This window comes from Falco punctatus (assembly GCF_963210335.1).
Source record: "Falco punctatus genome assembly, chromosome: 2".
Taxonomy (NCBI): Eukaryota; Metazoa; Chordata; class Aves; order Falconiformes; family Falconidae; genus Falco; species Falco punctatus.
The window spans coordinates 23,837,059-23,858,843 of NC_137581.1; the positions used below are offsets into that span (position 1 = coordinate 23,837,059).

Genomic DNA, 21,785 nt, shown 5'->3' on the forward strand with positions numbered 1-21,785 from the left:
GAAAGATTCCTGCTTACCCTGTCTTCTCTTTCAAGTATTTTGTTGAGATAAATTTTAACAAATCTTAATTCAATGGGATATCCTGTTAATTTGGTTTCTTACAGATTTGTTTTGGGGGATTTTTCCTCATGCGTTTCTGAATTTCCTAACTGCTTTGATGTTTTGACATTGGATCTATATGAATCTCAGCATTGGACCTGATAGCTTTACATTCTCTGTCAGATCCAGTTTTGCTCTGCTGTAATGTTTTTTTCCCTAAGTTCTAGCATTCCCAATTTCCCGGCTGTGCTGACACTGAAGTGCTGGTTATCTGCAGAACCACATTGATGATAACAAGGAGGGGCTTTTTCATTTTGTGTTAATGTCATGTTTTACACTGGTAGCAGGAACATGGGCAGTCCAAACCTACTGTGTTACGCTGACAAAACAGGTTGCAATAACACAAAATGTCAGGAATTTATAAGTTCACCATGCACCCAGGAGACCATATGCCTGGTATGATGATTAGCCAAAACTACACCTTGCCTCTTTTGCAGAAGAGAAAGATAAGGACTCATGTGCTGTTGGTCTCTAAAAGAACCCTCTGAGAAAGAGGGACTACTTGAGACCTTGGCACTGAGGGCAACTCTTGCACATCTGACCTCCCAGGAAACATAAATACAAGGTCCCAAAGAGCAGTCAGAAAGCTCTAACCAAAATAAAATACAATGCAAGAAGTATTGGCAGGGCAGGCAAGTGACAGGGAAGCCACCTAAGCTGTGCCAACACCAGCTGCTCGAGATAGCCCCAGAGGCTGCTCTGGAAACCATGGCCCCAGCATAGTGGGAGACAGCCAGGAGGCCCGCTCTCCTGGTGGGGTGGTGTCCATGCTGAAGTTTGGGTTATAGGATAGCATTTTTAATCTGGTACCATAGTGATTCTCCACTCTTTTGGAGAGAGTCTCCCCACCAAGTGTCCTCAAGGGTAGGACAAACCTTATCTAAGATAAAACATAATGTAAAAAAAGGATTCTGTAATATTTCTTATGGAGGATCAACATTTTAACAACTTCTTTTTCCTAGGTTGTAATTTTTTTACTCGCTTTTAATTCTTTATGTAAGTAGAATAGTAACAATCCCACTGAGTTCTGCTCATCTGTAGGTGCTGGCAATGATTTGTACAGAGCTCTCTTGCTTTAAATGGGTTTTGTTTCAAGTAGTAGGAGCTGGTAATTTGAGTGGGTGCTTTTCTTCTGCAAGCCCCATATCCAGTATATCCCTGTGCACACACCTTCAAGGGCAACAGTCCTGGCAATTTGTCAAGAACACTTCTTAAAATTACTCCAGTGAGTTAAACAGACGGTACGGGCAGATGCAGTGATATTCTCGAAAAGGGGGAACCTTATCTCTGTAAGATGGCTGGTTTGGGAATCTGTGTGAAGGGCTATGTTTTTTTAACATACGAGGCTATATTCATCCACACTTTTTTTTTTTTTTTTTTTTTTAAATTACTTAATAATAGTAAAAAAACCCCAACAAAAAGCAACAGAACAATCCACTGCATTTTATTCTGAGCCTAATGCAGTTGGTCAGGGCTAGGGACTCTGCAGTCCTGGCACACAACACCCTGTGCATTACTCAGCAGAGTACGGAGCTGACTGTTTGGAGGAGCCCAGCCTTGCGTGCCTGGCTTCTTCCCATAACTGAGTAAAAAAGATTCCCACATCGCCTGGGTCTCCTTAAGCACCCAAGGATCTCAACTGAGCTCACTTTATCACTCTATTTACAGCAAAACTTTCCAGAAAGTGTCTCCCTTGGATCTGGTAGAAATCATCCCAAAACAGCAGTGTGTAAAGGATTGATTTAAATTCCAGATTCCGGTTTCCTGGTATTAGCAAAAATAAAGCTTTTGTGTTATTTCTCTTAACAGTTTAAAATTAGATGCCGGAAAAATAAAGAGAAACATTAAGCTTTGAAATATTTATTTTTTCCATTTACATTTTGGTAAGACAGAACTGATCTGCTAGCCTATCTGCTGTGTATCTTACTGCTGAACTAATCTTTTCTATGCCCTAGATTGTTATTAGCCTTGCTTGATTATGACTGAAAGATTTACTTTCTAGGACTGCTTATAATTCCATTTGCCACTACACTGCTTTTTCTCTTAAATGTTAGTTTTTTGTAGTGTCCTTTAAAGATTCTTGGCCTTTTCTAACCTGGGACAAATTTATAGTAGGCTGATCTAGTTTTCCTAATCATTAATGATCTTCCCAGCATGGTATGTTCTTTGTCTTCTTCCTGATGTGATTCAGGACACATTCCAATTTAAAGTGCCCTTATGCTTCGAATCATTATGCTGGGATTTATTGTACTAAACCAAACTCCAATAGATTTTATTGAGGCTTTTCTCTGTCAGTTTGCACAGCACTCAAAAGATACCTGCTGTCAAAGTCCTTGCATTTTAGTAATAACACCTTAGCATTGTTAATGTAAATATGTTTAAATTTTCCTTTGGCCAACTCATCTGTTTTAATTCCTTAAATATTCGGATTTCTTTTGAGACAGTTGAGGAAAAGAGCTCTTTTTCTTTACAGACAATAAAATACCAGAAATAAATGTGTAAATAGGCATGAACATTAGGCCATCAGTGGTGTTTCTATGGGTATGTCCACCATGCCTAGAACGGTGTAAGTACAGTAATCTGCTTGGCAAATTTAACTGCATGACCATATCACTATGTTTAGAGGTGGTTAAATGCAGGCATCAATAGATGCAAGTGTTTTCACAGAATTAAGAAAACCATCTTGTACATGCAGTCCAGCCATATATGGTACACAGATAGAACAAAAAATGATAAAAAAATAAAAATGTCCTTTTAGACCCATATGAGTAAATAGAGTATTCTGTGCTGTCCTGTACATGAGTGTGTGTGCCTGTATTTATAGAGATACCAGGTATTTGTAGCCAGTGAGTCATGGCTCCTAAGCCTGATCTGAAAACGGAATGGGTTCATTATAATCCCACCACCACCTCACCACCCTACCCCCCCAAAAAAAATCTGAGGAATCAATCTAATCTGCTTTACTAAATGAACATGTGAAAGTGCTTATCAGGGATAAACCTGGGGACTATACATGTTTCTCTCTTTTTCCTCAAACAGAATGAGAACACCTTTGAGAAAATAAAGGAGTTAGAAGAAGAGCTTGCAAAGATCAGGGATGAAACTGGTAAGTAGTACAAGCAAAGTAACAACAAAGTGTTTTTCTCACTTTACACAGTTATTCTCTGTGCCCTAATCCTGGGGAGCGTGCATACATGTGATGAAGTCTTTTCTGAAGCCCAGTGTCAAGGGGTTTTGTGGCTTTGCAGGTAACTGTGATTCTACCTCTTTGTTGTGGAGATGGGACCATCACCACACATTATCTTTACTAGACAAATTGTTCTTCATAAATCCATAGCTTCCGTTTTCAGACTATGTACCACCACTTCCAAGGAGAAAGGACAGTGTGATGAGAAGTGGGAACTTGGGACCTTTGTGGTGCATGGTGCCTGGGAATGCATTGCTCACTTACATACATTTGCATGTTTGGCAGTTCAGCTGCAAACTTAAGGATATGAAGCTCAGAACTTGCTTATTAATATCTCTAAGGTCTCTTCCTGGTTGAAAGACAACAAAAGCAATGTGTCCCATTCAGTATTCTCTGTGTATCTGCATGCACCACTTACCCTCTTTGGTTTCTGATCTAGACAGGAAAGACAGGGATGCTGTAAACACATTGCAACTCTTGACAGGGAAGATAGGCTTTTGCACTGGCTTCAGCCAGTTCTGAGCTCTTCTGGGCTTAAATCTCCCCAGAATGGGTGTGATGTTGAGTTCATCTACTCCAGGGCAAATAGAGAGGAGGAAGGGCACCTGGAGGGAGGACCACTGGCACAGGGGACACCCTGAGCATCAAAAATTGTTGGAACCACTGATGACTAGAGCTGTGAACAGGGGGGACCTCTCAGATTTCTTTGCATGGGGGACCCCAATTGCTGGGTCATACACTAAGCAGAAATTGTGCCATGTGGTGGGAGGGTGACTTGGTTTGCAAAGGGGGAGCACAGGCCAAACCCCTGCAAGGCAAGTAGAACTGCAGATCCTCCCTGTGCTTCGTGTTCACCTTGCCTGTGACAACCTACCGCAGAAAAGCTGAGCACAGCCCTTTTCTGATGCCCAACAGCTTGTGCTCCCTGCTGTGCCCCTCTGAAATTTTTTGGCTGATCATCATTTCATAGAGAGCTTTATTGTCCCCACAGCCAAAGGATACTGCAGCAATAGCAAAACAGTGTTTCTGGTTATTCCCTGATGCCTGCCTTCATCCATCCTCTGCGTTTCCACAGCTCTTACAGAGGAGTGGTTGCCAGTGGTACATTCTTTAGGCAGGGCACATATGAAGCTTTCCATTGAATACCCTCCTTTCATTTGAAAGCCCTACCTCTTTCTAGCAGGTTGGGTTTGCTCATTTTCACGAGTGCTTTTGTAGGTGGTGGTGACATGGGAAGGAAAGGGACATACAGGGCTGGAGATAAAGAGCAGCTCTGCTTCCATTACACCATGTTTGTGCAGCTGAGGTGGATACAAATCACTGGTGGCTTTGCTAGAGAACTTTGCCAAGGATATGACTGACTGCCTGTTTGGGAGTCCCAGAGCAGTCTGTTCAGTAACAGGAGATCACTGTGCTGCCTGCCCTTGCCATTGCTCTTGTGCATGCAGCAGTAAATACCTCCTCCGCACCAAACTGGGTCCTGATAGTCCATGGATACAGTTTTGATAAGAATCCCAAATGCTTCAGAAAAGCAGTCTGAGGTCTCAGCTGAGCTGTACTGCTTCAGAAGGCAGATTAGCCATAGATATGTATGTGCTTTCTTTCTCAAAGAAGGGAAAGATGGTGTGGGATAGTCCTTTGCTTAATGGTCCAGTAGGCATGTGTGCTGGAGAGGAACCATCACGGGCCACCTCTTCCTGAGCAAGCACTCTGGGAAACACTGAGATGCTGAGCAGAGGCTGCTTAGGAGCAACAGGGGTAGCTGGTGATCTGTCACGCTTGTTGGAGGTATCCCCTCCATGCAACCCTGAGATGCAACATACCCAGGTAGAAGGAATCCCAGCAGAGATGGACAAAAAGATGAACATGTGCAGGTATTGCTCCCCAGCAACATGTGAAAAAATTCATCAGCAGTACATATCCTGGTATGTATCCATTCATATGGAAGGTGGATATTTATGGTTTTTAGTGTAATTCAAAAATTGTTGGGTAGTCTGTTTTCCCTTGGAACAAAATTATAAATTTAAATTTTGTGAAGCAACCCATTTTTCAGATCTGTGGACAAGGTGAAATGCCATGTGCATGAGAGCATTTCTCATTAGTGCAGTTCTTTGCCGTCTCTAAAGCAGTGCAAGCTGGGGCTGTGGGTGCTACTGGAGATAAGCAGCCTGCCTGCACTATAGGAAGGTTATTCTGGTCTCACTGTCAGATGAATCTGTATGTTGTACAATATTGTACATATTGTACCAAGCTTTCTGCAGGTAAAGAATGAAACAGTCATTTATTTGACAGCAGCAATCATAGGTGATTCTGTGAAGAAATACAGGGAAAGTCTACGGAGCATGTTATTTTGACTATAACCAAGCTGTAGTTCTGACTTGTCTTGGTCATTTTAGTTAGTAATGTCTCATTAGTTTAAAAATAACCAGTGCAGTTAAACAGCATGGGTGTTGGTCAGAAATTCCTGATTTCTCATGTGTAAATTCACCATGTCAGACTCACTGATGCAAATACCTGGATGAATCAGTAAAACAGGGCTGGACTAGCCAGGGTTGATACAAGCAGTATGTACATTTAGTGGTTTAGGCAATAGCTCTAATTCAGAATTATGATTGAGGTGCTGAATGTGCTTGGTTTTGAAAGCACACAGTCTTCGTTAGCTTCAACAGAAACTGTAGGATTCTGCTGTACAAATCAATGAAACTGAGATATAATCCACTGTTCAGGAAAGTCAAAATATATTTTTAAGGAAGCCTCTGTTGGTAGATAAAACCGCTGCTGAAGCAATAGCAGTGATGGAGCATTGTGTAAAACAGCCTAAGGACCTGCACCCTTCTGGACCCAGGCAAAATATTTAGGTTCGGATAACACCGTCCACCTTTACCCCCAGCACTGCTGTGAAGTATCGCACCTATCTGAAACCAGCGTGCATTGAAATAGGTAAGTGATTTTCCTTTCCCAGCACTGAGGAGGAATGTGGCCTCTATAAATGCTGAGGGACTTGTTATTTTATGCAGTAAGATTTGCACATGTATTTTGGTAGAAATACCAAGGCTAGAAAAGCATGACAAGCAATCATTCTACATTCAAGACACTCATCGTTATAAATTATAAATATAAGCGCTTTTCAGCTGCAACACTTAGACTCCTGGAATAAAGAGGTTTTGAACACCAGCTGTTTCCCTTCAAACTAATGGAAATTAAATATCAGAATTACCTGCTCCTTTGCTATCAGGCAAATGGCTTTTGAAATGAGTTCAGAGGAGGTATGAAGATACACAAAACCCTAGATGAATGGAAGAGAATCAGATGTCAAGTTTAAAATTTGCATTATCTGTGTTCATGAGAGTTTGGGAGCCAAAGCCTGTGTGCCACCTCCTCCTGGATATGCTTCCTAGTCAGAGGATCCTTAACCTGAGTGAGGTGGCTGTGATTTGTCTGTGAATCTGTGGCCAAGGGTCAGGAGGAAGAGTAGGATCTGCAAGGGGAAGAGTCTATTTGTCATGTCAGAAGCAGATGGTCCCTTTGTGAGGCCACATGACACCGGCCCCCCAGTTCCCGTGAGACTTGCTCCCCCAAATGCAAGGTGCCAGGGCTGGGAAGGCTGGGCTGTGGCTCAGCCTGGGTTTTTGTGGGAGGATCAGTCCTTAGTGACATCTCCCTTTCCCTCACCTTCCCAGCCCGGTGTGAAATGAATTTTGCTCATCTGTTGCGCATTGTAAAAACCACTCAGTGCTCGGGGAGTAGGGCAGCAATGGCAGCTGCTCTCATTTAACCCAGCACGCTGTCATCCTGGGACATGCCCTGTTACATCAGAGTCATTTCCAGTCTGTAAGCAGCAACTGAAATACCTACAGAGAAGGAAAAAGAGAACCAGGGTGTAACTCCCCTGGATAGCAACTGATAGCAGTTGTGCTCTGTTTGTCTTGTTCCATGTCAGTAATACATTTATATAAATTTCCTTAGTGATTTTTTTTTTTCTAGAAGATCGCTTCTACAGTATCCATATCACAATGTCTGAAAGTAAAATTCAGTTTCCCAGCAACGTTAGTGGGTCTTCTGTTCAGGCATCTATTGTCAGGGCCCTGCTGGAGTCAAATCAGCTTGGTTCACCAGAACCACCTGCTGAAGCCACAGCTGATTAAGCACTGGCTCCAGCAAGGCAGGCTCTCCCACGCTGATTCCTGCTCCCCAGCCAGGTAAGGGAGCCACAGACCTTGTCCTGGGCTGCATGAGTGTCACCTTCTGCTACTCGTGCCCCAGCAGAGCCAGGCCCAAAGATCCATCTCCTGCCTAAGAAGAGATTCAGTCTTTCCTCATCACTTCAGTCCTTGGCCTCATTTTCTTGGTCTGGGAGGCTGTGGTAGGGATCACTTCTTCTCATAGGAAGTGTTTGATATTCAGTACAGGGCAAATTTACTGGGCAATGGCCTTGTTTTCTGCCTCCTGTATCATTGTTGGGTGTGTGGGAACATGCCATGCAGACACTCTTTCCTTGCTTTCCCCTTCCCTCTATTTTGCATCTGCATCAGGGTTTGATTTTCAAGAGGTGAATATTTTGTTTCAGGTTACAGAAAGTTTTTCAGATATAATTTCTTTTGGTTAGAGCATGTCATTTTGTCGCCCAGCCCTCCCTGTGAGCTGAGTAATCTCATTAGAGAGGCTGGAGAGACATGAGGTTCATTACAGCTCCAATTTAAAGCTTGAGTAAGCTTGAATTCTACTGAACACAGAGCTGCAAGCACTACCCCTTGTCCTCTAGCTCTGAGATCAGTTTGTATGTCAGAGGAAATAAAAAATACAAAAGCAAGAGAGAGGGTTTAGAGCTATAATCCAAACTGCCAGGAGACATTTCAGCTAATGACCGTATAAATTGCGCTGTTCCATTTTGGGTATGAGGCAGGTGGGAAAGCTTTCTATGGGCCACTGCTGCGGCGCTGAGCTCACCGGTTCAGGCTTGCTTTCCCTCTTTCTGTAAGAAGCAGAGAGCTTGAAAGGGACGCAGAGTCCCTCTTAGTGTTCCAGAAAACATTAGGATTGGAACAGGACCCCAGTAGTGACATTTGTCTGGGCATACTGGGCAAGTCTGGGTATTACTATGCAGTAAATGTGGAAGCAGGGCTCTAAACAGGGTGAAAAATAGCTGTGTGGGGAAAGACATGGTTAGCTTTGGTGGCCAAACTACCTCGCATGGGTGCACCTAACATGACCCATGGTCACAGCAATAGGTAATTCTGACAAATTGATCCTATCCTGAAAAAAATTACCTGAGTGATACCATATTAGAAAGAGACAGGAAAATGCGTTTGGCTTTTTTTGCCAGATATTGAGCAAATATGTGGTCATAGGATAAATACGTTTCTGAAACACTCAGAAGTTGTCTACACAGGGAAACAGCTGCTTCCAGTTCAGTGATTCACAAAGCCATATTGGTCTGTGTGTGGCACGTGCATTTTAAAAGGCAAAGGAAGGATGACTGGCTAATATAGATGGTACATTTAAAAGGTGGTAATTTTTTGAAACCAGCTATGGGTCTAAATCTGAAAGAACTTCTAGTAGTGCCATTAAAAAAAATCTCTTCTTCTCTAGTGTTTTTCTGAGTGTTATGGTCATGGTGATTTTAATCGCTTCTTACCTGTTGGATCTTTACAAGTGAGCAAACTTGCTCTCTAAATGTAGTCTGGCTGACCTTTTCCAAATTGCATCAGGTCTTCAGTATCTGGATTGATTGAAACCATTCTTAAGAAAGCAAAAGTCCAAGGATACAGTGTTTGTGACACTGCTGTTCTGGGACCTGGGGAATGATACAGCTGAGGAATAAAATGGGGAAATAGACTGAGTATCCTTGACTCGGTGGAACTGTTGGAGCTACAGCTTCTGAAACCAGTTGTAGACATGGTTGTAAATTCAGAGACATGGTCACGGGGTTAGTTCACAAGAGTAAAAATTTCACATTTTCTGATTGCCTTCAGCATCAGCCTTTCATTTGCACTCTCTGATTCCATGAAGCACACAAGATAGTGGTTTGAATATAAAAATATTTTAAGAAGTGTGCATTAATGAATTAAAGAGATCCTTGATGGATCTGGTGCGAAATACAGATTTATTGGGTGAGCAGCTTCTAACAGCTGGAAGATGGGATGTATGAGATGCATCTCCTCCTGCTCAAGTGGGCAATCACACCCCCTGCATACCGGGCACAGGATGTGCCTAGACAGCCCAGGCAGCTTCTGCCTTTCTGGCACATTGCTGGAAGTGGGGAACTTAGCCAGGACTATGGCTTGTGAGAAGGAGGTAAGAAAAATCTTGTATCCCAGTTGAAAGGATTTGTGTCAAGTGATTGTCTCACATGCTGTTTCTTATATCCAAGGCAAAGTAAAAGCCACAAAGTCTTGATTTTTGGATCCAAGACTGTGCTGGCCAGGAGGGGACATCCAGTCACCCTGCAGGTCCTCGGAGTTCCCAGATGATGATGATGATTATTATTATACTTCATCAGATCCCATTTTTACATGGTCTTTTGCATACTCTGCCAGTGCCTCTATTAAACAAATGCGTGTATGTGTGTGTGAGAGAGAGTGGGACAGAGAGAGAAGCAACAACCAGAGCTTGATGGCTGAGATTCATGGGAGCCCCAGAGCTGGCGAGAACCACTGTGCTCAGTGCTATACCAACAGATCTGATGCCACTGTTTGCTCCCAAGGAGTTCAGAGCCTGACTGGTGGTCTTGTCTCCATAGTCCTCAATACAGAGAAATGGTTGAAACTGCAGAGCGAGAAGGTGGAGTTGGAGAGGTCCTTTGAGGAGAGGGTGAAGCAGCTCCAAAGGGAGCAGCAGGAGGAGCTGCAGGTGCTGGAGCAGTGCCTGGAGGAGGAGCACAACATCAGGAAGAAGAGCCTGGAGGAGGAGCACAGACTGCAGCTGGAGCAAGTCAAATTGCATCATGAGAATCAGGTCAGTCTCCTCCTGTTCCCTTTGAAGAGCAGACCATGCCAGTACTGAGTGGGTTCAGGTAACACATACTGAACGCTCCAGCATGTAGACACTGGTAACAAACTGATGACTGGATAAAAATATTCTTGACTATCTTTACTGCTTTTCCCTTTTATTCCTGTTGGTATTTCTACATAGTAGTACATTATATTGCCATGTCTTGTCTTCACATGCTTCCAGATGTTTTACAGCAGCAATATTAAGACTAGCTCTGCTCCCCGTGCATACTTGCTTCCCAGCCCACCCATTGTAGTCAATTTGTATGAAACCAAGGGTTGAACAAGAATCTGCTCAACACAGGTAAGGCCAGCAGAGCCCTGCCCGTGGTTATTTGTAATGCTAGTTAAAGGCTGTACAGGGAAGCAATAGGGCCCATGCAATATATAGCCTAAATATCAAGCAGGTAATACAACCCAGGTTCCCTGATTTCTGCTCCATCATTCAGTCTAATCTCTTAGGTTGTATGTCCCAAGTGCTTCTCCTTGCTTTGCTTTCTGTATGTAGGTAGGAATACTCTCACATGCAGCTACTTAAGCTTATTTTTAACAGCTAGAGTGAACAAATGCCGTAACTCCCCTATGAGCACATCTGATGTGGTAGAACATCCTGCCCTGGATTATGGCCGTAATGCCTTTACCTGGCCTTTTCTCATTTTGCATTAAGTGGATACAGTTCTGATTTTTCCAGCTGCAGCTCTTACCCGTTACCCCACACCACGGTTCATGATGGCTTTTCTCACACAAGTATCTGCCACGTACAGGTGTGCTCTGCACTGTGTGCTGTCAGGCTTTGACATGCCGTGGGGATGGTACCCAGGCATCTAGTGTGCGGAAGGGCCAGTCATCTGTAATATGTGAGCCCAGCAAACAGGCCTCCTGTTTGCCAGCATTGTTCTCTCCAGCCTGGGGGTTTTCCTAATGCCCAGGGCAGCTGAGGTGGTGGAGCATGACTTTTTCACTCTCTGAGGCAATGTAAATTGGCAGCAACAGTGCAGTGCAGGTGCAGTCTGTGAAATGAATGGATGTGACCAAAGGTCAAGGAGGAGTTTTTATGTCTGTGTGCTCTGTATCTAAGGGTATCTCCATTGTGCATTCAGGGGCTGTGGCCTGGAGTTCCAGAGCTGCTGCTCCCTGCTGCTTGTGCCCAGGGAGTGGGCTGACAGCAGGCACTGCAGTGGGTGCAGAGTGCAGACAAGCCTCGTACTAGCTTTGGGCTCAGAAGCAAGCCAGCCCCATCAGCATAGCCAGGGCCCAAGCTAATTTAGACCATTTAGGAGGTAAAGGCTGGCACAGCACTGTGCAGCTGCAACTGAAGCACCTCCAGGACCCACGGAAAGGGACTAGCCTGCACTGAGCTCACAGGAGAGGAGAGGAGAGCACAAACACAGCACAGCAGAGATGACAGCCCACTGTCTTTAAGGTCAGCTATTTGTAAAAAGGGAAATGACACCATTTACTGCCTGTGCTTGTTGTATTGTAAAACACTCCTGGGGTGGGAGTGCAAATACAAACTGAGATGGTGACAGTTTGATGTCATTCATGTCACAGCTGCCCAGTGTTAGATTAATTGTGTAACACCAGTGGTACACTGGGACTGGGTGCAGCATGGTCCTCACTGACATGTGGGTCAGACAGCTGTGTTGGACAGACACACAGCATCCTAGCCTGCGCCCCAGAGTGCCTGCTGCCCTGTGTAGCACCATGCGGTTTGGGTTGACTCTTCAGTGGCAGGACATTGAAGAACTCTTGCTGGACTCTTACCTGTTTTAATTGCTGTGCCTTCTAGTTCCTGATTTGCAGTTTGTAATGTGTAACACAAAGGCTGTATGTAACTGGGCTGTTTTGTCCCAGACAACCTCCTGTTTTCTGTTAGTGCATTGATTTTCTAAGATGCATTAGAGGGTGCTGTCAAATAGGTTTTTGTGTTCTAAAGAAGAATTTTCAAAATCTCTCTAATGCTTTTGAAAGCATTCAGAAAGCATATACTGAGCCATGTCTTTCAGTTATCATTTCAGTTTATGCAGGACGGTTTTCTTGCAATGCGCCTCAAATTTTCTGCTTTGCTTTCTGATATGAAAAAGCGGTGGTGTTCCCAAAAACCTTAGCTTTTTTTCTTTCAGTGTGTCTGTTTGCCTAGTAGAAGATACTCACTCTAGCTGCAAACCTTACCTCTCCTGGACCACCAGGCATCAGCATTTGTGAAGGAATTTATTCCACAAGCAAATTTTTTGTTGAGATAGTGTATAGTTTATCTCTGCTGCTCTTTGAAGCACTTCTGCAAGTTTCCAGGACCACAAGAACAGATGGTGGGTTTTGTCTCCTCAAGCTGATGAGTGCAAGAAAGAGTGATACTGGTCACCATAGAACTTGACTAAAAGTATACTTTTTTTTCTCATGTTCTCATCTATTGCGATTCTGTTAATCATCACACAGAAGCAATTTGTCCCTCTGTGGAGCAGATAGTTCTCTCTCCTCCAGCCCTATGCTTTGCTCCAGAGCTCTTTGTTCCCTGAATTACTGAAGATAAGGTAAACATTTCTCTCCACTGCTTTGAAAGTGCTGCTGTGCCCCCAGTATCTTAGAGTTTAAGCCCACCTTTTCAATCTGTGGTTCCGTTAGCATCTCATGATGAGTTTTAGCAGGTTTTCCCTTTGAATTCCTACTCTGCCATACACCCATCCTGTGTCAAATGCTCTTGGATTGGAGAGGCTGACAGGCCAGGTTGGAAAGCTGCTCACCAGCAATGTTTCTTGGCCAAGGAAAAGGAGAGCTCTGTCTAGGAACCAAGGTGCATGAGGAATAAGGAACCCTCACCGCTGCTGACCCAAAGGGTTTGGCATGCTCTGATTCTCCCTTCCCCTGCTTGGAGGAAGAGGAGAAGCACCCAGCTTAGAGCTTAGAGCATAACAAAAGAAGCAAGCTGGCTCAAGGGACTGGCGTCATTCAGCTCTGTTGCTGCTGAGCTGGTGCTGGTCCCAGCCGGTGTTGGGGCAGAGGTACCTAACCCAGGAGCTAAAGAGCTCTTACCCTCGATGTGAGCCTCATCCTTGAGCTGTCCATCTGCATGGGGGACTTTAAGCTTGCGTTCATGAAGGCAATAACAAAAGCTAAATCCTTTTAACCATGGATCTGCATATATTTCTGTATCCACATGTCTAATATGAAAGTTAGTCATCCCTCTGCCGTGTTTTCCAGTCACAACCTAGTCTTCCACGCTGTTTTGCTGTAGTCACTGTTTAGTTTAAGTAGCAGTCTTTTCTTTGGATACATAGTTGAAAGGTTTTGGAGGCTTGGCTCTCTCTGAGGAGGTGAGGCAGCTCTTTCAGCATAGCAGAGCATGAGAGCCAAACTCCTCACAAACCAGTCATGTGTGCCAATGCATCCCACTATCTCTCATATCTCCTTGCAGCTAAGGGCAAAACTGCAAAGTGAAGGCTGCGATCCTGGCGTGCCTTCTCGCTTGAGCTGCTCACCTCAAGCTGTTTGGTCTGCCAACTTACTGAACATCTCCCACTGAAGCCTTCTCTTGATTTTACTTTATTAAGGCTTTAAAATCCCACCTGAGGTTCTTTTTATAGCCAGAAATAACCATGACACAAATTAAGTGAGTTGAACAAGCCTATGGAGTAAGTTAGAGGTGAAGCTGGAATTAATATCCAAGAGATCTGCTTCCCAGTGCCAAGTATACTATCTCCTATGAAAAATTGCAGATAGGAGTTCACGCTGGAATATTAGTCATTTAGGATGTGGGTACGAAACACACAGAAGACATAAAAATCCCTGCAGACCATTTGGAACATATTTAATTGGCTTTGTAGATAAATAACCTGCCAAAGATGGTGGCAGCAAAAGGAAACCCCTTCACCTTCTGAAAGTGTTGGAGTTGAGCGTAATCATTCTTTTGGGGTGCTGCTTAGCTGAGAAGCAGTTAGTGTCTGAATAAAGACTTAAGGGTGAGGTAAAGAACAGAGCAATGCTCATGAGATTTCAGCACACAGACATCATATACAAGGACATCATGCTCTGGGAAAAGTCGAGTGATAGTCCCTATCCCATCAGTAGCCCACTGGGTCAGCCCCTCCTTTCCCTGCTCTTTCATGCAGTACATCAGCAGGCTGAGTCCCCATTGTTTTGCAAAGAGGTCTTCACCACTGAGTTGTCTCCCACATTATTATGAAAAATAGTTTGGATAATTTTCAATTTCATGTTAAATGCCTGTCTTTCATTCTAAAAGCATGGTTTCTCCAGTACAGTTGGAAATTTTGCTTCTGTTGGATCATCTAACAAGTTTGACAGTTTAATACAGTGAAATAACATTTATTTCAGTCAAGACATGCTCAGCTGCAGTAACTTTCTATCATTATTTAACATAAAAGTGAGAAAAAAAAGCTGTTTAAAGTCAATTTGCAACAAACAGCTGTTTCATTGTAAAAGTAAAATAGTTTGATCCTCTGCATTGTGAGATCACAGATAATGTGTTAAATGTAGGGAATAAGATCACTGTGATTACAAAACCAAGAAAAACAAACTTATGAATTGCACTTGGAAACTGCTCTAGACCACTGACTTAACCTGATCAGCCATTTCTTACTGGATTTTCTGTAGCGATATATGTCAAAGCACCATCATTAGGGATCTTGCTTTGCCTTTAGTCAAGTCTAGTAACAAACAATGTACAGAAGGAGTCCCAAACCTAGCAGGTGCACAGGAACACAGGCTGCCCACAGCCCTCTTCCAACTGTATCCCCTGCTCCCATGATGGTTGTGTGCTGTGTGGTTCAGTTTGTTGGGCAGTTTGGGGCAGCAGGACCTCTTTCAGCCTCAAATGTGAGATTGGAAAAAAGTTTTGTGGCTTCACTATCCTCTTCCATACTTTCACACCAACCTGAAAACTCTGGTGTCTACACTCAAAAAAGTGCTGTCATATCTTCCATCAGCTTACTGGATGTGGACTAAAAATGCATGATTGAAGAGGACACAGGAATGTGGATATTGATGACTTTGTAGGATACTCTTTTTCAAGTAAAAGTATGATATATTGCAATTCATTTTACATACCCGCTGATAATAATTCCAATTTTTCTCTAGAAATAAGTATTTTACAACTATGAATAATTCATAGGCACTTTTCGTGGAAGTTGATCCAAGACCTTACGATAAAAATCATTGCAGCAAAGTGCCATGAAAACAAAACCTAGGATGGCTCAGAGCTGTGTATGTTTATCTGACCATCAGAGGGAGTCTGGTCATTAATATAATTTAGATTAACGAATTGTTGATATTTATGAACATATCATAAATGGCTTCTTTGCTTAAGGGCTTTTTGGCTTTTTACTTTCTTATGTGCCTCTTTTATCACCATTAAATTAAAAGAACAAAACGGCTACCAGCAATGACTACATACTCAAGGCATCAGCGTGCCTGTTTCATAATAGATGGAAATGGTTCAGGTGCTGTAAGTGTCAGTGTCACACTTGGTAGACCCCTTTACTGTTTCCAGCTCACTGGAGCTCTTAAGTAGTGGCCTGTCGGTGTGCCACAAGACATCTAATCATGCATCCATGTCTCCATTCATTGTCATTGGAACAGATGGAAAAGATCATAGCTGCCCATAAAGCTGCAATGTTACAGCTGGAAAATGACCACAGAGCCATTACTGAAGTACTGCAGAAGGAGAAAGACTGCAAGATTCAAGGTAAGCCAAAGACAACCCAATGGCTACAGAGCTATTCCAGAGCAGGAATTAGTGCTCTAGTGAGATTGTGTAAGCTTGGATTTTCTTCTTCCAGAATAGATGATACAATCTCTGTTGGTCTAGTGCTTTCATGTGGGGTGGACCACCAGGCTCATGCTAGGGATGAAGGAAGAGGTGCGTGCAGTGTGTACAGCATCTGACTTGGAACTGAGACTACCTGAGGGATCTTTGGGCCAAAGATAAGGCTTTCTCCGTGGAACACTAAACATGGAGTCCAAATTCCACTTCATTTCACACACAGACTTTTCTCAAGAGCCTAACCCTTGGGTGCTCAGGAAGCTAGAGCTCATTGAACGTCTCTGAATTTAGGTGTTTAAATGCCTACTACACTGCTTCTAAAAACAAAACTCATCATTTTCAGTAGCTAAAGTCTGGCCATGCTGAGTAGACCAAAGCTAGTGCAAATCTGCACCTCAGCACTGCTATCTTTATTTTGTGTTACGGTTTTCCATGGGGTTTGATGCTGCAGACAGAGCTGTTTCCTCCCCACCAGTTCAGTATCTAAATACATGTCTTGGTACATGCTTTAGCTGACATTTAACAGTTATCTGTACAATCTCCCTCTTTTATTTTACACCATAAGCTTAAGGGTCTGATTTTTAAATAGCTTTATTAGGTTTTCCCACAACTTTCCCTAAATTGAGCCATACTGCTTAGCTTTGCACTGTGTCAATTAGAGACATAATATATCTCTAACATATGACATAACATAAAAATAGGGAGCATAACTAAGAACAGTTTATTCCCTTCCCCTGTAGGCAGAGATGGTATCTAGCATAGCATTTTAAAATTAACATATACAGTTTTGCAAATAATAAAAAAAACTTCTTCCTTGCATGAGGATATTCTTATCTTTCCATTTTTGTTAGTATTCTCTGATGATAAAACTTGTCTGTCGTTTAGTAAGGGTCTGGTGGCCAGTTTGTGCTCCCTGCTCCTGGTGTGGGTATGAAATGCCCTCCTGTGCATGGAAAAGGCACTGCAGCAGCTGCGGGCTAGTGCGCTGTAAAGAGAGCGCTGGAGCATCAGTATTATTAATGCTGTTACTGTGGCTAGTGAGCAATGATTAGAAGGCAGAACCCCATGGGAATGAGGGTAAAGACACAAAAAATAAGAGTGTCTGTATCCTAAAAAGCTAGGTACTACTGCTGTACTGAATGACAGTTTGATGTCATTAGTTTGGAGATTAAACTTTATTCCACTTTGGTTATTAAACTTTTGGTTATTACTAAGTCCAGGGTGAGTTGTCCTAGTAGTGAAACCTTTAATCATGTAATATAAATGGAGGACTACTTTGTCTTCAGACTCTGTCCATCTCAGTCATGGAATAAATCTCACAGGTCATCTGTCACAGCTCCTGGAGAAGCACTGTCATTTGCATTTTTGCATCCTGAGTTGCTGGCTCCCATCTCAATCTCCCCAAAGAAATTACAACCCAAGCTTTTAAATATATTTATTTTAAAATCTTTGCTTTGGGGATATTCACCCTGAATAGGGTCAAACTGACCCTTTTCAGATCAGAGCCCTGGGAGCCAGGAATTCTGCGCAGTTCTGAAAAATCAGAATCCAGTCACACAGATACAGAGACACCTGCAACCACTGAAAGATAAGAAAATCCTGATCCTCAAAACATTCACCTAAGGTTGCAGAGTATATTACTACCGGTTTCCTAGTCAATCTCCGTGCCCTAAAACTGCATCCTGAATTGTGCTTGGTTCGTAATGTCTGCACTCTCGGACCCTGGTTTGCTGGACTTCACTTAGCAATGCCGTGTCTGTGTATCTTCCCCAGAACTGAATGCCGCTCACAGTCTGGAAAAGGCTCAATTAGAAGAGAATTTTGAAAAACTGCGGCTGTCACTCCAGGTTAGCAGTTTCATTATTTCCCACCCCTGTAACGATGTGGCGGAGCAGCTGACGGGGCAGCCCCAGCCCCCTTGCCAGCTGCCAGCACACCAGGCTATTGCTTCTTACCAGCTATAGTACCTCTCGTCCTCTGCCTGTCCAAACTGGGATCTAGCAGCAAAGGTGCCCCCTCAGTCTTTTTCCTTCCACTTGGCTGGTTCAGCAAAATACTGTCTGAAAGAGAAGAGAGGGCAAACCTAAAGGGATGAAAAGGCAGCTGGATAAAGCAAAGAAATGTCCTTTTGACCCTGCTGGTTGCTGGCCCAGCACAAGGAACAAAGCTGAGCTCTTCCCTGCATGGTGGGGAGGGCTCTGGCACCTGCGGCAGCTGTGAGCATCACCTTGTCTGCATGGTACCTTCTGGCAGGCACCCACAGGGCTCAGAAATGGTGAGCTCTCCCTGCCTGGCCGTGTGCCTGTGCTTTAAACTCTTCCCTGCTGCCCAAGTGTGGCGGAGCTGGTCCCACGTTGTAGAAACATCTCCATTCCCACCGGAGGGCAATGCAGTCGCTGATGAGGGATGTCCCACGGCTGGCCTTGCTGTGCAGTCAGGCTATAGCCAGCCAGGGTCAGCCCTGTACATCACGTCCCCTATTCCAGTATTTAACACCAAGTTAAAGATCATCTTGGCTTTTTCAGTCCTGCTAATAACTCCATGCTGTTTGCACTCTCTAGATGAAGAAATCCCAGGGAATGGAGAGCAGAAGCATCCCCTTGTGGTTCACATTTAAGTTTGAAAATCTGGTGTGAACAAGTAAAGATGTCACAGCAAATAATGCAAGCTTTGTTTGATTTCATAGGCACAGATGAATTACAGTTTTTAAAACCCCTGACTAGCACATACTGCTGCACGCAGCAACTGTCACTGCCTTCCTCATGCTGCTGTGACAGTTCAAGGCATGTCAGCAGTTTTTGCAATAAGCGTTGATGTAATGTTACAGCCAAGAAATTACATACACGAAAGATAAGAATACCAGTTTCACAGCAACTGTGTTTTTTACAGGTGTTGTATAGAGAGAGGTAACAGGAATGCCTTCGATCGTAACAGAAATATGATTGCTTAAAATAATGTGTTGTTTCTGTGTGTAACTCTGAGATGAAACAACAGTCATTTGAAGTCCACACCACTAACTCATCATTGCTTGTTACCATGTTAGAAGTATAGAAAGGTGAAGGAAGCAGGGATGGGATAACTGTCACCTTATTCAGACTCTAGGAACCACAGCAATAATCTGTCATGCCTCTGTTATAAATGCCAGCTTCTTAAGGAAGGGCACAGTGGTTCTCATCCAGCCCAGGGTGCTGGGGTGATGTAGCATCAAAGACTTTTTGATGAACTAGGGCCAGCCAGTGTGTCATGGTTTAATCCCAGCCAGCAAATAAGCCCCATGCAACTGTTTGCTTACTACCCCCACAGTGGGATGAGAGAGAGAACTGGAAGAGTAAAAGTTAGAAAACTCATGGGCTGAGATAAAGACAGTTCAATAGGTAAAGCAGAAGCCGCGCACGCAAGCAAAGCAAAACAAGGAATCCATTCCCCACTTCCCATGGGCAGGCAGGTGTTCAGCCATCCCCAGGAAAGCCGGGCTCCATCACGCATAACAGCTACTTGGGAAGACAAACACCATGCCAAACGTTTCCCCCTTCTTCTTCCCTCAGCATGACGTCCCATGGTATGGAATATCCCTTTGGCCAGTTCGGGTCACCTGTCCTGGCTGTGTCCCCTCCCAGTTTCCTGTGCCCCTCCAGCCCTCTCACTGGCAGGGGCTGAGAAACTGAAAAGTCCTTGACTTGGTATAAACATCACCTAGAACACAAACCCATCAGTGTGTTGTCAACACTGTTCTCACACCAAACCCAGAGCACAGCCCTGCACCACCCACTAAGAAAATTGAGACTATCCCAGCTGAAACCAGGACACAGTGTCAGCCAGCTGCAGGCATTACAAGGATTTTGAGATTCCCTGAGGCACTGGATTATCAAAACGCTGGGTGTTCAAGTGGCCTTAGGTAAAAAAAACCACCTTGCAGGCATTTCTAGGCCTTGTTCAGCTCCCCTGGTAGTTTCACAGTGCAGATTGACTCGTACGAGTGTAAGAGGGGTGATAGCATGGCTGGTGTGTTCATTACTGTGTCTCCCCTCCAGGACCAGATAGACACCCTCACTTTTCAAAAACAATCTCTTAAGGCCAAAGCCGACCGATTTGAAGAGGCTCTGAAGGAAAAAACAGAGGAACAACTGAAGGTAAATGGCAACTATATACAGTCACATCACACGATTCAGTGGATAGCAATAGGATCCCGCCCCAGATCTCGAACTCTGAGGAGGAGTCAGAAAGTCCAGAGCCATCATTTTTTGATTTTACTTCTTTTTCTTTATTCTTTCATCCAGCATTTGCAGCTCTGTTTCCAAAACATTTCATTGACTCCATCTAGTATGACCTTACTGCTGTCTATTCTTGTTCCCTTTCTTCCTCTCTTTGTCTTTACTTTTTTCACATTTAGATTTCTTTTTTTTGGTGCCTTCTGAACCAAATTCTTTGGTATCCCTGTATTCTTTCATTTTTTTCTGGACTTGCAGGGGACAGCCCTGTCATATGAAGTATATATTCAATTGCTGTCTACTGGGGATGGGCTGGTTCTTTTTACAGTGTGTAAGTAAACACACACTACAGTTATCTATCTGAAATGAAATAACCCTGAAATGACTCCCCAGAAAGTTTTCTTTTAACTTGGGGCATTTCAGTTTGTTCACAGCACAACCCCATGGGTAGCTGTATCAACATGACAGAGGGGACAGAATAAAAATAGTGGGGTGAGCAAGGGGCTCAGTGAGTTTTTAGGTGAGAGAACTCCTTAGGAAAGGAGCGCGCATTTCTGAAGCAGGCTTGGCTGTGGGAAACAAGTAGCATCAGTCCCTTTCCACCTCTGCTGCAGTATTTAAATTACATGAAAGGACAAATTCTGCTGTGTCACAGTAATGTTAATGCCAAGTACCACCAGGTAGTTCACCGCTGGAAAAATCCAGAACAGCTTAAGTCAGCAACACTATTTCATCAGCCTAATTCAGAGTGCCTCTTTGGCCCATGGGTTGAACCCTAATATCCCCTACATCTGAAGTTCTTGAGCAGAGGAGGAACTTTTTCCCAACAGATCTGATCTTTGTTAACAGGCACTGTGATTCAGTGGTGCAGGCAAGGCAGAACACTCATTTTCACCTTTGGCCCCCTTGTCTAGTTTCCTTAGCTTTATGTTAGTACTTGTCCCAAGCCAAAATACCTGCACGAGCATAAAACACCTCATGCAGTTCCCATGCTACCAGTACAAATGAAGTTGCTGAACAACCTGGCATCCCATCTTTCTAGCCACAAGGCTGTCCAGCCAAAGGGGTGACCCAGGAGAGAATATCAGGGTTCAGATGGGCTGTGGAGGTCCACATCCAGGTGCTTTTCACATCACTGAGACTCCTAAACCACTGGGTGCACTGAGGAAAATTTATCTTATGGCTGAAGATGCATTTATGGCTTACAGATATCCAAATCACTGGTATATTTCCTAGATTGTACGAGCTCCATATCTGCACTTAGAAAATGATTTGAGGAGCTTAAAACATGTTCTGGAAATGAAGAACCAGCAGATTCACCAGCAGGAGAAGACCATCATGGAGCTAGAAAAAAATGTGAGTTTTCATTTTTCCTCCAGAGGAGGCATCATGGAGGTAATAAAGTAAAAGTTACAGCAGATGAACTTAAAAGAGGTGAGAAAACACAAGAGGCTGGGGCAAGGCACAGTCAAAGAATTCCGTAAATGCCTATATATTGTGTTGTCCCACTGTCAGCCTGTATAGCC

At 43.7% G+C, this 21,785-nt stretch overlaps 1 protein-coding gene across 1 annotated transcript in view; it reads left to right on the forward strand.

The window, feature by feature from the left end:
* The window catches only part of MTUS2 (microtubule associated scaffold protein 2), a 323,407-nt gene that overhangs the window by 288,073 nt on the left and 13,549 nt on the right, over positions 1-21,785 (forward strand). The window contains exons 10-15 of the mRNA XM_080376378.1: positions 3,139-3,205; positions 10,026-10,240; positions 15,868-15,973; positions 17,825-17,898; positions 20,083-20,181; positions 21,496-21,615. Coding sequence (XP_080232504.1) covers positions 3,139-3,205; positions 10,026-10,240; positions 15,868-15,973; positions 17,825-17,898; positions 20,083-20,181; positions 21,496-21,615 — 681 coding nt within the window. The remainder of the gene's footprint in view (positions 1-3,138; positions 3,206-10,025; positions 10,241-15,867; positions 15,974-17,824; positions 17,899-20,082; positions 20,182-21,495; positions 21,616-21,785) is intronic.